At 44.6% G+C, this 13526-nt stretch overlaps 1 protein-coding gene across 2 annotated transcripts in view; it reads right to left on the bottom strand.

Moving 5' to 3' along the window:
- Nucleotides 1-13526, bottom strand: part of ADGRB1 (adhesion G protein-coupled receptor B1) — a 213245-nt gene that overhangs the window by 110339 nt on the left and 89380 nt on the right. The window contains exons 16-17 of one of the 2 annotated variants that reach the window (XM_065627733.1): nt 10188-10290; nt 7744-7787 (exon numbers count right to left, since the gene is read on the bottom strand). In XM_065627733.1, coding sequence (XP_065483805.1) covers nt 7744-7787; nt 10188-10290 — 147 coding nt within the window. The remainder of the gene's footprint in view (nt 1-7743; nt 7788-10187; nt 10291-13526) is intronic. The other variant, XM_065627734.1, reaches the window with a different exon arrangement.

Genomic DNA, 13526 nt, shown 5'->3' with positions numbered 1-13526 from the left:
CTTGCAGATACCTGCATACCTCATGTGTGCTTACGTTCACACTGACACACCAACAACACTCTGCAGCTCTGCTTGTGCACAGAAACACACTCGTGTGTGTCTGTACTCACACTCAGGCACCAGCACTCATTCACACACATTCATCCCTGGAAACATTCAGGGCCAGGCTGGATGGGGCCTGAGCAACCTGATGTAGTTGAAAATGTCCCTGCTTATGGCAGGGGGATTGGACTAGATGACCTTTACAGGTCCCTTCCAGCACAAACTATTATATGATTCTGTGATTCTACCCTTTTATATCCTTGAACATAGTCTGCACATGTGCCTGTATATGAATATATAGCACACACAAGTGTGGACGTACAAGCCATCCAGAATCTCATGGTGTTCTGGCTCACAGTGCACATTTAGCATTGAGTTTAGGTTGGGAATCACCCACCCAACCAAAAGAACCTTCCCAATGGGAGCATCCTCCAGGACTCAGTGCATGACTTCTGCTTGTTCTGTGAAGAAAATTAATAAGTTCCATCCACGTTCTTGACCTCTTTACTAGGGAAGTAAGGGAAAAGCTGGAGCATTTGATTCAGAGCCTCTGAATCCTCTTTCCTCTCCCTCTTTTCCTTACATCAAAAGCCATTAAACCATGTTTTATTGGAAGGCAGCAGAAGCCCTGTATCATGCTACTTAGCTTCTCCGGCATCCTGTGCTGTGAAAGGAGCTGGAGAATAAGACAGCTCCTGCTTTGCCAGTCCCACAGACAATACTGACTGCTGGGCAGCAGCTCAGCAAAGGCCACAGATATATAACTATATCCCAAATGGTGATGCACATAACGCTGAGGTCTGCTGGTACCTTGTACCACTTGCTTTGGGCTAACTGGTCCACCTCTTTCCTGCAACATCTGGAAGCCCAGGTGACAAGATGTTTCCAGGAAAAGGTGGTCTTGGGATAATGCAGATTCCTGGGAAAATAATCCCCTAGAAGTAATTCCCCTTGATGCTTCCAGCAGCCCCAGAGCCCAGGTTGTGCAGGGAAGATAAATTCTCAGGCTCCAGAGGTGTGACTGGGTTTCACTCCATCAGCCCTGTTTTGTTTCCTCTCATCCAGGGCTAAAAAGGGGCTCATGGGACCATAATTCAAACTGCCTTGTTGTACAATGCAAGTGCAGTCAGACAGGCTGAATTAGGGGACAGTTTAAACTGGGTTTAACACAGGGAAACTAATGGGAATATTCACATTAACCTCCTCACATGCCCCCGTGTAGACAGGTTTTGCATTGCAAGCACAAAATGGCTTTTTTTTTTTTTTCTTTTTCACAGATATCCCCTCAATACCTCCACAGGAGCAACCAGGAAAGGCAATATTTGCAGCTGGAGCTAAAACTGAAGATGTTAAGGGCAATGGAGCTGGAATAGGAGTACTGGCAAACCCCAGTACAAACACCCTGCATGGGATCCCATGAAGGGCATGTCATTGGCAATGTTGCTCCCCACACAGCCAGTTAGAGTGTTGTAGTAGAAAATATACAATATATATGTCACGCATAGGTCCAAAGAGGAGAGAAGTGCACTGATTTCTCACGGAGCTTTGGGGTTCCAACAGATTCCCTCTTTATCTCTATCTGGGGGGACTCCTCCGTCTTTTTCAGGTTAGGCAAGCTGTATTGTCACTGGCTCTACAGTTCTGGCAGGGCCATTAATGCACCGGATGATGGACAGAAGAAAAGGGAAACTGTTTCCCAACTTCAGAAAACCTATATTCCAAAGGCAGGCATTGGGAGACGGATCAACTGGCATGATGAGCAAAAAGTGCCCATGGGATGCTATAGATACAACTCTGCCTATGTGACAATTTTTGGTGGCAGGGAGTAGTAGAATAAGTGGACCTATTGTATGATACATACCCTCTGAAGGAAACCAGTGAGTAGCCACCAAGATTGAGACCGTGTTAAAGTCCCAGAAAGTGCAGAAAACAAAACTTCCTGCCTTTCTCTTTATCTAATGCATCAGAGGCTTTCAAAAAGTAGAGTTAAGTCCATGGAGCCTACACTGTGTCCTGCTCCTCATGCTGCCTTGCACAATGCATCAGTGGATGACTTTCCCATAATTCCATAGGACATGCAGTTAGGAAGTTGGACATCTTGGGATTCTGTAGATTAGATGCTGGACATCCCACTCAGAAAATAAGAATTTCAGGCAGAGCAGCTGCACTCGTGGGGTGGCAGGACCATGAACACCCCAAAGAGACTAGTTACCCTACAGAAATATTATGGTGTCTGACAGGCAATACCTCCTTCTAGGATGTTTTGGGGGCTCCTCTGAGTTGTTCCAGACAAAACAAGAAAACAAAAACACCCCACAAACTTACTATGATGCTACAGAAATCTCCCTGTGGATTTCAACTCTGTGTGATCACCTCCAGTTCTGCCAGCCCTTGGTCCACACAGCTCTATCAACCAACCTCTTGAAGGACCAGTATATCCCCTATACCTTAAGCGGTTCCTGTCTGGAAAAGCCCACGAGCAGGACTGTCCTCAGCATCTGAGAGATGTATTTTAGGACACTGAAACTTTCCAAATGGGGACAGATTGATAATCTACTTTGTTTGGCAGCGTCATAAAACGCTGCTCCATGCAGTTGCGAATCCTCAAGGGAGATTTTTGCCTGGCCTTGGCTGGGTATCAGATCCAGCCCTGAGCCAGGAGGATGAGATTTAGCCTTGCCCTACTCGCTCAGGCACTGTTCCTCTTGTTCGCCATGCCTAACCTTGCTGCACACGGGGCACCTTCCTAAACAGTGAGGTCTGCATTTCCTAAGTTCGATAGGTTAAAGGCTTTAATTACTGCAACAGACAATCTTTCCCAAGGGAAGGTAAGAGTATCCTTGAATCAAAAGCACAGACTCCTGAGGCACTTTCTCTTCCAAGAGGAAAAAAACCCTTTTATGCAAATATTTGTTTGGAAAGCTGCTCAAGATCAATTATTATAATGCCTTGCTATTATGTTCATCTTGAAGACAGAGAAGCAGAGAAAAGTTGGTGGCTGGAGCCAGGCAGCTCCTCCAAGAAGACGCATGGCCTGTGGGATGAGAGGTCCCCTGGCAGTGCAGACCTGCTGGATCCCAGCCTCTGTAGGTACAGGGACCGGATTTCACACTGGTATGGCACAATGTTCCCTCATGTGCTATGAGCTCAAATACAAGATCCAGCTGACTGGCTTGGACCCTGTTGTCACCAAGGCTGGGTATGCTGGAGGAGAGAATTAGCATTCACCGAAGTCTGTGCGTCCATTTGTGGCAGCACACAGTCTCATAAAATCGCAGAATCATAGAATAGTTTGGGTTGGAAGGAACCTTCAAAGCTCTTCCAGTCCAACCCCCTGCCGTGATCAGGGACATCTTCAACCAGACCAGGTTGCTCAGAGCCCTGTCCAGCCTGGCCTGGGATGTCTCCAGGGATGGGGCATCCACCACCTTTCTGGCCAATCTGGGCCAGTGTTTCACCAGCCTCACTGTCAAACACTGTCTAGCCTGAATCTCCCCTCTTTATTTTAAAACTCTCACCCCTTGTCCTATCACAACAGGCCCTGCTAAGAAATCTGGCCCCATCTTTCTTGCAGGCTCCTTTTAAGCATGGAAAGGCCACAATAAGGTGTCCCTGGAGCTTCTCTTCTCCAGGCTGAACAATCCCAACTCCCTCAGCCTGTCTGCAGACACTTGATGGTTTGTGACTATTCACTTTCATCTCACAACAGCCCCCGTCATTTGAGCTGATCCCACACTCAAAGAACACCAAAACTCAGCTTTGGAGGTCTGAATACACAAAATCATCAGCCCCGTGGGACAGCAGGACTGCTCTGCAACACTAATCAGTCCCACATCTTATGCTGCAGCCATGAAGAAATGCTGCCACCACTAACAACAACCTTTGGCAACTATCTCCCCATTCCCCTTGCCACATGGCAGTCCTGTTGTGCACCAGTGCAAGACAGGCAGGAATTACAAATTTGGGGATGCACAAGAACATGAAAGCACATAAGATGACTTAATCCATCAGCTCCCTCTGTCCTGTCCCAGCAGGAGAAAGAGGGAGCAGGAGACCAGATCCTGCCTGGGTTTTAACTTCAGCAGGGCTAAGCAGCTAATAATTAGTCCAGATGAATACCCTTGCAGGAGAGCCAGAGAATCCCAAATCACCCTCCAATTTCAGCTTTCAATTTACCCAGCCAGTGCTTAAATTCATTAATCATACTCACAGCACCCAACACAACAGAAATTAGTCCCTGATCTTCTCCCCTCTTATTTCATGACATGAGGAGTTTGGGGCAAGAAGAAGAGAAAAGAGATGGAGAGGTGCCACCCACGAATCTAACAGTCACTCGGAGGGGCCGGGATTAATAAATCAAAAATCCATTATTAATATTACAAGCTTAAATATCTATCTAAATGTAAATGAATGAACACTCAGGGGTTCTTCTTTCAACAACTCTGTCTTGGAGGAAGCACATGCCCACATGATAATTTTCTGTTATAATTGCAATTTTATGGTTCAGTCCTTCACAGCCCATGGATTTTAAGTGGCCTGTAAAGGGCTGTGGCATGTTTTGGATGGGATGGAAAGCTCATGTGGCTGCAGTAACAAGCAGAAGCTCTCATGTGAGGACTTCCTTGAGTTTCCTGCCTCTGTACCTGCTTAGTCACATTGGCTGCAAGGGGTTAAATCCAGAGGTTGATTCACTGGAATCAGGTGGAGTTTGGATCTCCAAGATCCGCAGACTTATATGGATGACTGTGAACATAGGGAAGGTCCCCCTGGCCAGCCAGCCTTGGACCAGGAGTATGAAGAGCCTGCGAAAGAGCAAGCTTAAGAGACAGCAATGTCTTCCGAGCAAGCAACACCATGGGAGGCTGGCTTGGGCTACACAGGGAATAGGACTGGCTGAATAACAGTGAGAGAAATGAAGCTGTAAATCCATTAAATTAGTCAGAGCTGGGAAATGTGATTTCCTGAAATTCATCCACTTGCAGAATCATCTCATCAGACTGATCAGTGGGAAAATCTCCCACTTAAAGAGGCGGGTAGCAGGAAGGAGAAGGTGGGAGCAAAGAGAGGAACCTGCATAAATGTGGCTGAACCTCAGGGATTCCCATCTCAGAGTCACCAGTCGTGATCTCTACCATGAATGAGGCAACAAACAGGTCCAGGGTGTAACCTAAAAATCCTTGCTCCGAACAGGAAACAACCATCCAAAACTGTGATGCAAAACCTTTTAGATCTCCAGAGCACTGTTCAAGTTTGAGGTGAGCGTTCAGGCCTGAAGAATAGGGTTTGCATAGTTTGCCCTTCATTAGATTTTCCCAGGAGGTAGCAGTGGTAGCAAAACAGATTTAAAATGTCGCACAAGCAACTTTGCAGCTCCAGATTGGATCTAGCTTTGGAACACCTCCTAGCAAAATATGCTGACACCAGCGTTTTTGACTTTTCAAGCACTTGAGATTGCAAATGTTGGTTGAAAACACTTGCAGACATGCACACACACCCAACAACATGCACCAAAAGCAGAGTCTTAGTGGCAACATTTGCTCAACAAATCTGCTGGGGTTTTGGAAACCATCCTTGACAACTGAAGGATGGGGTTGGTGCCAAGAAATTGTCTGTTCAACTCTTAGCAACGAGCCCATCTTTTGATACCGTGGAGTTGCAAGTGTTAAAGACTGAAAACATTCCTCAAGCTCTGAGAGAGATGACAGGCAGCTGAACAAGCTGCCAAGCCTTGGGAGCAAGTATTAATATATAGAGCAGCCAGACCTCCCAGGACAAGGCAGAGGTGATGATGCTGAACTGGGCACTGTTTTGCCTCCAGATCAGCAATGACATTCAAGCCTCTAAAGCCAACTTCAATGCTGGGCAACCCTTCATCTTTCTTGTACCAAGCACCTTTCAGTACCAGCTCTGACAGAGAGGTACCCAGCCTGAATGCTGCCACTCTCCCTCAGATCCAACCATGTGCAGAATGCATTTTGCCCTTTTATTGCTCAGACTACAGTTTATTAAATTCAGCTCTGAGTGTAGCAGGGCAATAGCTCCATCTTTCTGGATAAAACTCTCTAGGACATAGGAAGCCAAGAACAATGAAATGGTGTTCAGACCAGAAGGTGTATTGGTTCCAGCTTCTGCCTTTACTTGCCAAAAATGGGTTTGTATACAAGTGCTTTATTCCCGTTCCAGCATGGAGAGACAACAGATTTAGCAGAGCAGGCCAGCTCCCACACAAGTCTCCTCCTGATTTTGCCCGCCTATACATAACCCTCTACTCTGGGCTGATCTACAGACTCTGGCACATAGATAATATAATAAAATCCCATTTTACTAATTCCATGAAGGTTCACCTGCATGTAGGGTTCACATAACACACAAGGGGCTCCTGCATCCCGGCCATTTTCTAATGCTTGAACAATTTTCACTGTAACCCAGAGGTACCAGTTCTGCCCTGGGCTACGACATAGGTGTGACTGCACAAGAAAAGGGTCCCTCTGGGTTCTTCAGCCTTGCTTTGGATCCACCCATACGTGCCAAATTAATCACAGAACAGCAAGAACAGTAATCTGGCTGCAAATATGTTGCCTGCCTAGTTGTGTATATGCTACTTAATGGAGCACAAAAGGAGAAGAATAGAATAATTTTTCAGATACTGCAGATAATGATAATAAATAAGAATAATAAAAGCAGAGGCACATGTCAAATGCATGAGATCTCAAGGAGAGAAACTGACTGCAAGCAGAAAAGAAGTCAGGTTGGTCCTCAAACTGAGATACGAAAGTCAATAAAGTAAACACACCATTAAATCAAACACTTTGTATCCTTGTCAAGCTCACTCAGGATTTAAGACCACACTTTCAAAGTGTATTTTATTTATTTTTTCTAAGATGTGCACTCTCTGACAACTAGTTCCCATATGAAATTTATGAGCCTGACTCTTTGTGGTAAGTTGGGACTTCTTTATTCCTGCTGACCACAACCACATCACTCAACACCTCCTGAACAGCACCAGTCATTGCAAGAATCCTTGCAGACATCATTTTACTGTATCACACCGACACAACACGTGTTTCACCACCGCAGGTCATATTTGCATCAATGGGCCCTGATTTTACATTACTTTCCTTATGGCACGCAATTTGGGGTAAGCACTGAAGAGAGCAAAGCATTTCTATGCCAAGCTCAATTCTGTGAATGACTTCACTGTCCTGGATCACAGTTCACATATTCCTCATGCAGGAAAATCCAAAATTGGAAGAGGCAAAAATTAGAGGCCACTTTCGAAAAATGTAAGCCAGGTCCAAAATGTCACAGGAAAACACAAACACCCCTCCCTGTGAACAGAAGCACACATGAACATCCTTGCTTGGACACTGAGAGATGTTTCCTGGTACAGATAGATGATGCTCCTGGCACACAAGACACTTCACGAGCTATACTGACAACATCTAATTGGAGATCTTTAAACATAAGACCCAGTTCAATTGGCACGAAAAGAAAACACAGAGAACAAGGATGCATCTATGTGAAGGAAGAACCACTGCCCATCACGGTGAAGGACTTTGCCAGCCATGGATGTAGAAGCAAGAAAAAAATGAGTAGAGAGAGCCAAGGCTGAGATAGACTGACACATCACTGCTAAAATTATGATTTCACCCCCCAAAAAACATGGGCCCATGAGAGTGAAGAGAAAGCTACAGTACTCACCCAACAGTTTTGTCCCACAGGATGCAGGTCTGGTTGGTGGTTCCCTGCCAGGAGAGAAGAAAAGGAAATATGAAGCAAATCGGTGCTGTGCTGTTTATGGGGCATTTGGAACAACAAGAATGAAATATGTAGGTCCTGTAGAACAACTTCCACTCCTCTAAGCATGGTGTGTTTGTGATACTCTAGATGGGAAGGCACAGACCTGTGTCCTTGGAATAGCTTCTTTCACCCTTGGCTTGAAAGTTAAGAGTAAAATCAGCCTCAGTTTGTTCTGCTCCAACACCACTGTAGAAGGATTTGACTCTGCATCTTTCCTGACTCAACCAATGTTCTTAATTTTCTTTCTCTCACATAGAATCCTTTTGCTGCTCCCTTCTGGAAAGTGGATCAAATACAACATGTGCTTTTGTGGGACACGGTACTCAGAAGAGCCACAGCTCTGCACCTCATCAGGTGTGTTTAAAGCCCCCCGAAGGAGGTTTAGCAGTGACTCCAGCTGCAGCAGTCTTAGACCACTTCAGAAAACCCTTCCAGGAAAATTCAAAGCAAAGATATGACGTATCGAATATTCATGTTGCAGAGCCTCAGGAGGACATCTGAAGCCCACAACAAGAACAAGCCTTGGGGTATGTAAACATCCATCATGTATATCTGTTTAGGGTTAAGCAGAGGAACCTGCAGGGGATCTTTGACTGTATTTTAAAGCACTGATCACAACACTAATATTCATGTATCCAGTTGTATCTTAGTACTACAAAGAACATTGCAAGTATTAATGGGAGAAACTTCTCCCTTCCCCTTCTCAAGGAAGATCATTGTTATAGCCCATTTTTTAATGACTAGATGGTTCTTCTCCCTTGATCATGCCCACAATGAAGTGGTGTGAACGTGGGACAAGTTTGCCCGTGTTCCCTGTGCAAGCAGTGCTCTCACTCTCCTCCTGCATTGGCAATGCCTGAACAAGCAGCACAGAGCAGGCAGGGTTTACAAGGCTGACCCATACAGTGCATCCTTAGCAGTGAGCAACAACAGGACACTAACATCAGCTCCATCTCAGGGTGGCAGACAAGTTCCTTGGCAGCCTGCGTTAAGGGAGACTGAAAGGTCTTGCATTGGCAAAGAGAGATTGAGAACCAAGCAAAACCACCTCCTTCCTTCTTCTCTGGAGATGTTCAAAACCCGCCTGGACACCTTCCTGTGTAACCTCACCTAGGTGTTCCTGCCCTGGCAGGGGGATTGGACTAGATGATCTTTTGAGGTCCCTTCCAATCCCTAACATTCTGTGATTCTGTGATTCTGTGATTCCTTACATCAATACATTTGACCTGTTGGAGAGGATCCAGAGAAGGCCACAAAAACGATCAGAGGGCTGGAACAGCTCTGCTGTGAGGACAGGCTGAGAGAGCTGGGCGTTCAGCCTGGAGAAGAGAAGCTCCAGGGAGAAAGTATTGTGGCCTTTCTGTACTTAGAAGGGGCTGCTAAGAAAGATGGGGACAGACTTTTTAGCAGGGCCTGTTGTGACAGGTCAAGGGCTGATGGTTTTAAACTAAAGAAAGGGAGATTCAGGCTGGACATGTGGTAGAAATTTTTTACACTGAGGGTGGTGAAACAATGGCCCAGGTTGCCCAGAGAGGTGATGGATGCCACCCCAGGTGGAGACAGCCCAGACCAGGCTGGACAGGGCTCTAAGCAACCTGATCTGGGTGAAGAGGTCCCTGCTCATGGCAGGGGAGTTGGACTATGGGCGGACTACAATGGACTATGAATTAAATTTATTTAAAAAAAAAAAACCCTGGCTTTTGACACATCCTTTTAGATGTGAACCCTGAGAAAATCTGATTTTCACGTTACATAGACAACTTAGGGTCTAATAGAACTATCTCACAACACAACAGGGTTAGGCCAAAAAATATTTCAATAAGACAAAAAGAGAGAGGAAGTGATCACTTTGGTCAATGTAAGGAAATTAACTGACCTTGCGATTTCCCCAAGAAGAGATTATTTTTATTATTTATTTATGTGACGGAGCTGGATTCCTTTTCTCTCATTAAATGCTACAGATTTATCAGCCAGTAGGAATACAATGTGTTCTTCCACAAGAGTACTGGAGTCTATTTTCTAGCCTCAGAATAACAAATCTTACAAGTGCTTTAAAAATGGATCAGCACACAGAGGAAAGAAGAGACGTAAATTTTAATTTAGGGATGTATTTTTTCTATTATATTATTATATCATTTTGGAGTAATTTTGGTGGTTTATGTAGTGTTTGAAGTTCTACAGCTGTAGCTTCTAATGAAAAAAGAAACCTATAAAACCCACAGCAATTCTTCAAAGATGACCTTTGAAGTTCCATTCCAACCCTAACTATTCTATGATTTTATGATTCCCGCTGTGCAGAAGCAAGCACAGGTATGGAATGGTTCAGGTCCCCAGGAAAGACTTACATTGTACAGGTGGGAGAATTCAATTTCCAGGGGAGTGAGGAGAGATCGAGGAAATGGCTTCACAGTCACAGAGATGACTTTGGAGTTCAGAACAGTGCTGTTCCTGGGAAGAAGAGGAGAAAGAGATGCTTTAAACGGGACAGAGGGAGTTTTGCAGAGGGATGAATTCCACTGCATTGGTCACTGGTAGTGCAAAGTTTGGTGTACAAGGTGCAAAAGGACTTTACTTTAAAATACCATCAAAGACACTTGCTGATGATGGACCCCATCCTCTGCCCTTCTGTCTCTCCTCATAGACACTTTACATTTATTACTCCAGGAAATCAGACCATTTTATGAACCACATAGACCCCTAAAGCCTTTGGACTGTATCCATCCCAGTATTAAAATGATCCTGGGCCCATTTTCTGTCCCTGACATGAAGAAACAGAGCTCATTTCATATCCTTTGAAAAACAACCCCTGTTTCCCCTCTGAAAGGCTGGCTTAATCTGCACTGCAGTAAGTGTTGGTCATAGTGGCCATTAAGAGCAAATCCAAAGGTCAGCACATGATCCTGTCCAGTTCAGGCACCGGTGTGTATCTCCATCCTCTGAGGATTGAAAACAAAACAAAAAAAAAAGGGACCAAACCTTTCATGTGGATGTCTAAATGTCTATGCCCAGACAAATACTCTAATAAATCTGTCAGCCCTAGGAGATTTGGCTGTTGTGAGGGGCAATAAGGGAGGAGATATCTCCCATACCTGTGCTCCTGCTCCTTGAAAAGCCAAACCCTTTGTCGACATTTTCTGGGACATTAGACACCTAAATACACAGGAGTTCCTTGTGTTTCTGCAGCAGAAAAAGATTTGGGTGTTTAAATAAGAAAAAAATTAAATAAGAAAAAGTTTCAACCTGTATTTGAAAATGCTGCCCATTAGTTCACCATGAAGGAACTGGTAGTAGAGTAGTAACCGAGCATCAGACTGCTCCTAGCCCTTCTGGCACCCGTGGGCAAGAGAAATCTTTCCCCATCTGAATCTTCATCAAATCTACAGGCATTGGCAAAATATTTCACTTTTCTTTCTGAGTCTTATTGTGCCTTTTACAAAGGAATTACATGGAAAAGATTTACCCTCGCTCAACAGCAAGTTGGAAAAAAATCTAACCAAACAAACAAACCAGAAAGTCTTGGAATCATCCAGGTATGTGTAAGTGGATGCTCAGAAAGCCACTGTTCCACTGACGCCAGAGGGAAGAACAACATTGTTTTATCAGGGTAAAGAAAAAAAACAAAAAACAAAAAAAATTTTCTTAAAAAAAAAGTATATTAAAAAAAAGCAATAAAGAACAATATCAGTCTACAAAAGAAGAGTAAAGAAGGAAGCCAGGGGGATCCAATATCAGCTCTAAGCTTTGAAACAGAGACAGCTGCAGATAAGCTAAAACCAGGAGCTGCTGAAAGGTAAACACCAGTACAAGTCTTCATGAGCAGCTGGGTCTGTAAGGGTCAGTCTTTGGCTCAGCGCTGTTGAATATTTGCATGAACAACCAAGTGACATAGAAACATCCTTTTGAAGGCTGAGGACCAATAACTTAATGGACAAGTAGTCACAGCCCAACCAGAAGTTATCCCAGTGCATCCAGGAGTCAGGAAAGGCATCCAAGCTTGGAGAGTGCAAGGTCTGCATGGAGAGATACAAGCTCTGCTCTGTGGGAGCTGTGACCCAAAATGTACCCAGGGAGATTGACTTCAGTGCAAAGAGCTGTGACAGAAAGGACAAAAGCGATCCTGTGCAGGAACAAGGAGATAAAAGAGTCATCTTCTCTTTGCACCCCTTTTTGTCACGATGCCACTGTACCGTTGGGTTCAATTCCACTTCAGGATGGGGAAGTGGAGAAGACAGTTCAAAGGAGAAACACAAAATTGATCCAGATGCCATAAAACCAGACAAAAGATTTTTGCTGAAAGGCAAGTCTGACAGTTTGTTGCATGTGGGGGATTTTCTCAGTCGCCCACCTGAAGGCCCAGTGCCTGGAAGTAAAAGTCAGACAAATTCGGCTTTAAAATAAAAGACAATCTCCTAGCAGAGAAGGCAATTAAGCATCTGAGCAGCTTGCCGGGGGAGATGAGGGACTCAGCATCACGGGGAATCTTTCAGGAAGAAGATGAGTCGTCCTTTGGAAAAACATGTCGCAACCCAGCTTCTGGGAAGAAAACAAAAACACATCAAGATTTGGCTTGGACAGGAGATCAGACAAGCACAGAGGGCTCTTGTGTGGCCATAAAGAGTGTGCAAAGAGCTGTAAACATGTTGTTTGGTACATGAGGCTGTCAGGTGCCAGGTCATCGACTCTCCAACTGCTGCACGTGTCTTCTGCAGTGATGCTCAGCTGAGACCAAATGCCACTCACCTCCCTGGCTTGAAAAATCAGGCATCATGTGTATCCCATTTTAATTGTCTCAGCTGCCAAGAACCACGGGGCTCTCTGGATCCGAGGGAACAAAGCAACGTGTGGCTCAGATAAGGAATTGTTGCTTGGAGGAGGTAAATTGAGACAATTAGGAACAGCAGAGCTGGTGCTGTTTGCTCTGTGAAAACCTTTTTTTTTTTTTTAAATCACACTGCATTGAATCAGTGTGGTCAAATCCAGGATCTGGGTCCTTATTGCTCGTGTGTACCCAGGAATAGCTGCTCTCTTTTGTGGTCAGAAATATTTTTACCCCATAGGCAGGTGCTATACAGCTACATAGTTATTTAAAGATATTTCTCTTTTGCTGTGTCCATTTGCGCAGTGGTGAAGTAAGAGGTGCTGTTCTGCTGCTTCTTTTATGTCTTTTTCTTTTTTTTTTTTTCTTTTGATGCTCCATGGGTGATTTAGGACTCTGGATCCTCTTAAAGAGAGACTGTCCTTTAATTAAGAAACATCTTAAATCAGATCTCCTGTGGGAAAGCTGTTCAGAGGCTGTGGCTGCTGCAGCTGCTGGTTATCAGAGCTCATTCACTGCTTGGCCAGAGAAAGCTGAAATACCGCTGGATCATTTGAGTCAATGATGTTTATTGCCCTTCTGATCTAATTCCCAGTACTGTAATGGAAGATATTACAGAATACAGTTGGCTGGCTTGCTAATTCCTCTCTGCACTCACTCGGAGCTCTTTTGCCATTTCCAGTGCTAAATCTGTAGGTATTTAAATGATTATCAGTGAGGAGAGATGCCCTGGTGTTTATGGTAAATGGGCTCAAGCTAATCAGTGCAGAACAGATTTAGAAGGTGCCTTAGGATGTTTAATTTACTGCCTCAGTACCAGCCTCATAAAAAAAAAAAAAGAAAAAAAAAAAAAGAGCAAGGTAGCAAG

This window comes from Caloenas nicobarica, chromosome 2 (genome assembly GCF_036013445.1).
Source record: "Caloenas nicobarica isolate bCalNic1 chromosome 2, bCalNic1.hap1, whole genome shotgun sequence".
NCBI lineage: Eukaryota > Metazoa > Chordata > Aves > Columbiformes > Columbidae > Caloenas > Caloenas nicobarica.
The sequence above is the reverse complement of the archived record's forward strand: the minus strand, read 5'-3'. Positions and strand labels throughout refer to the sequence as shown.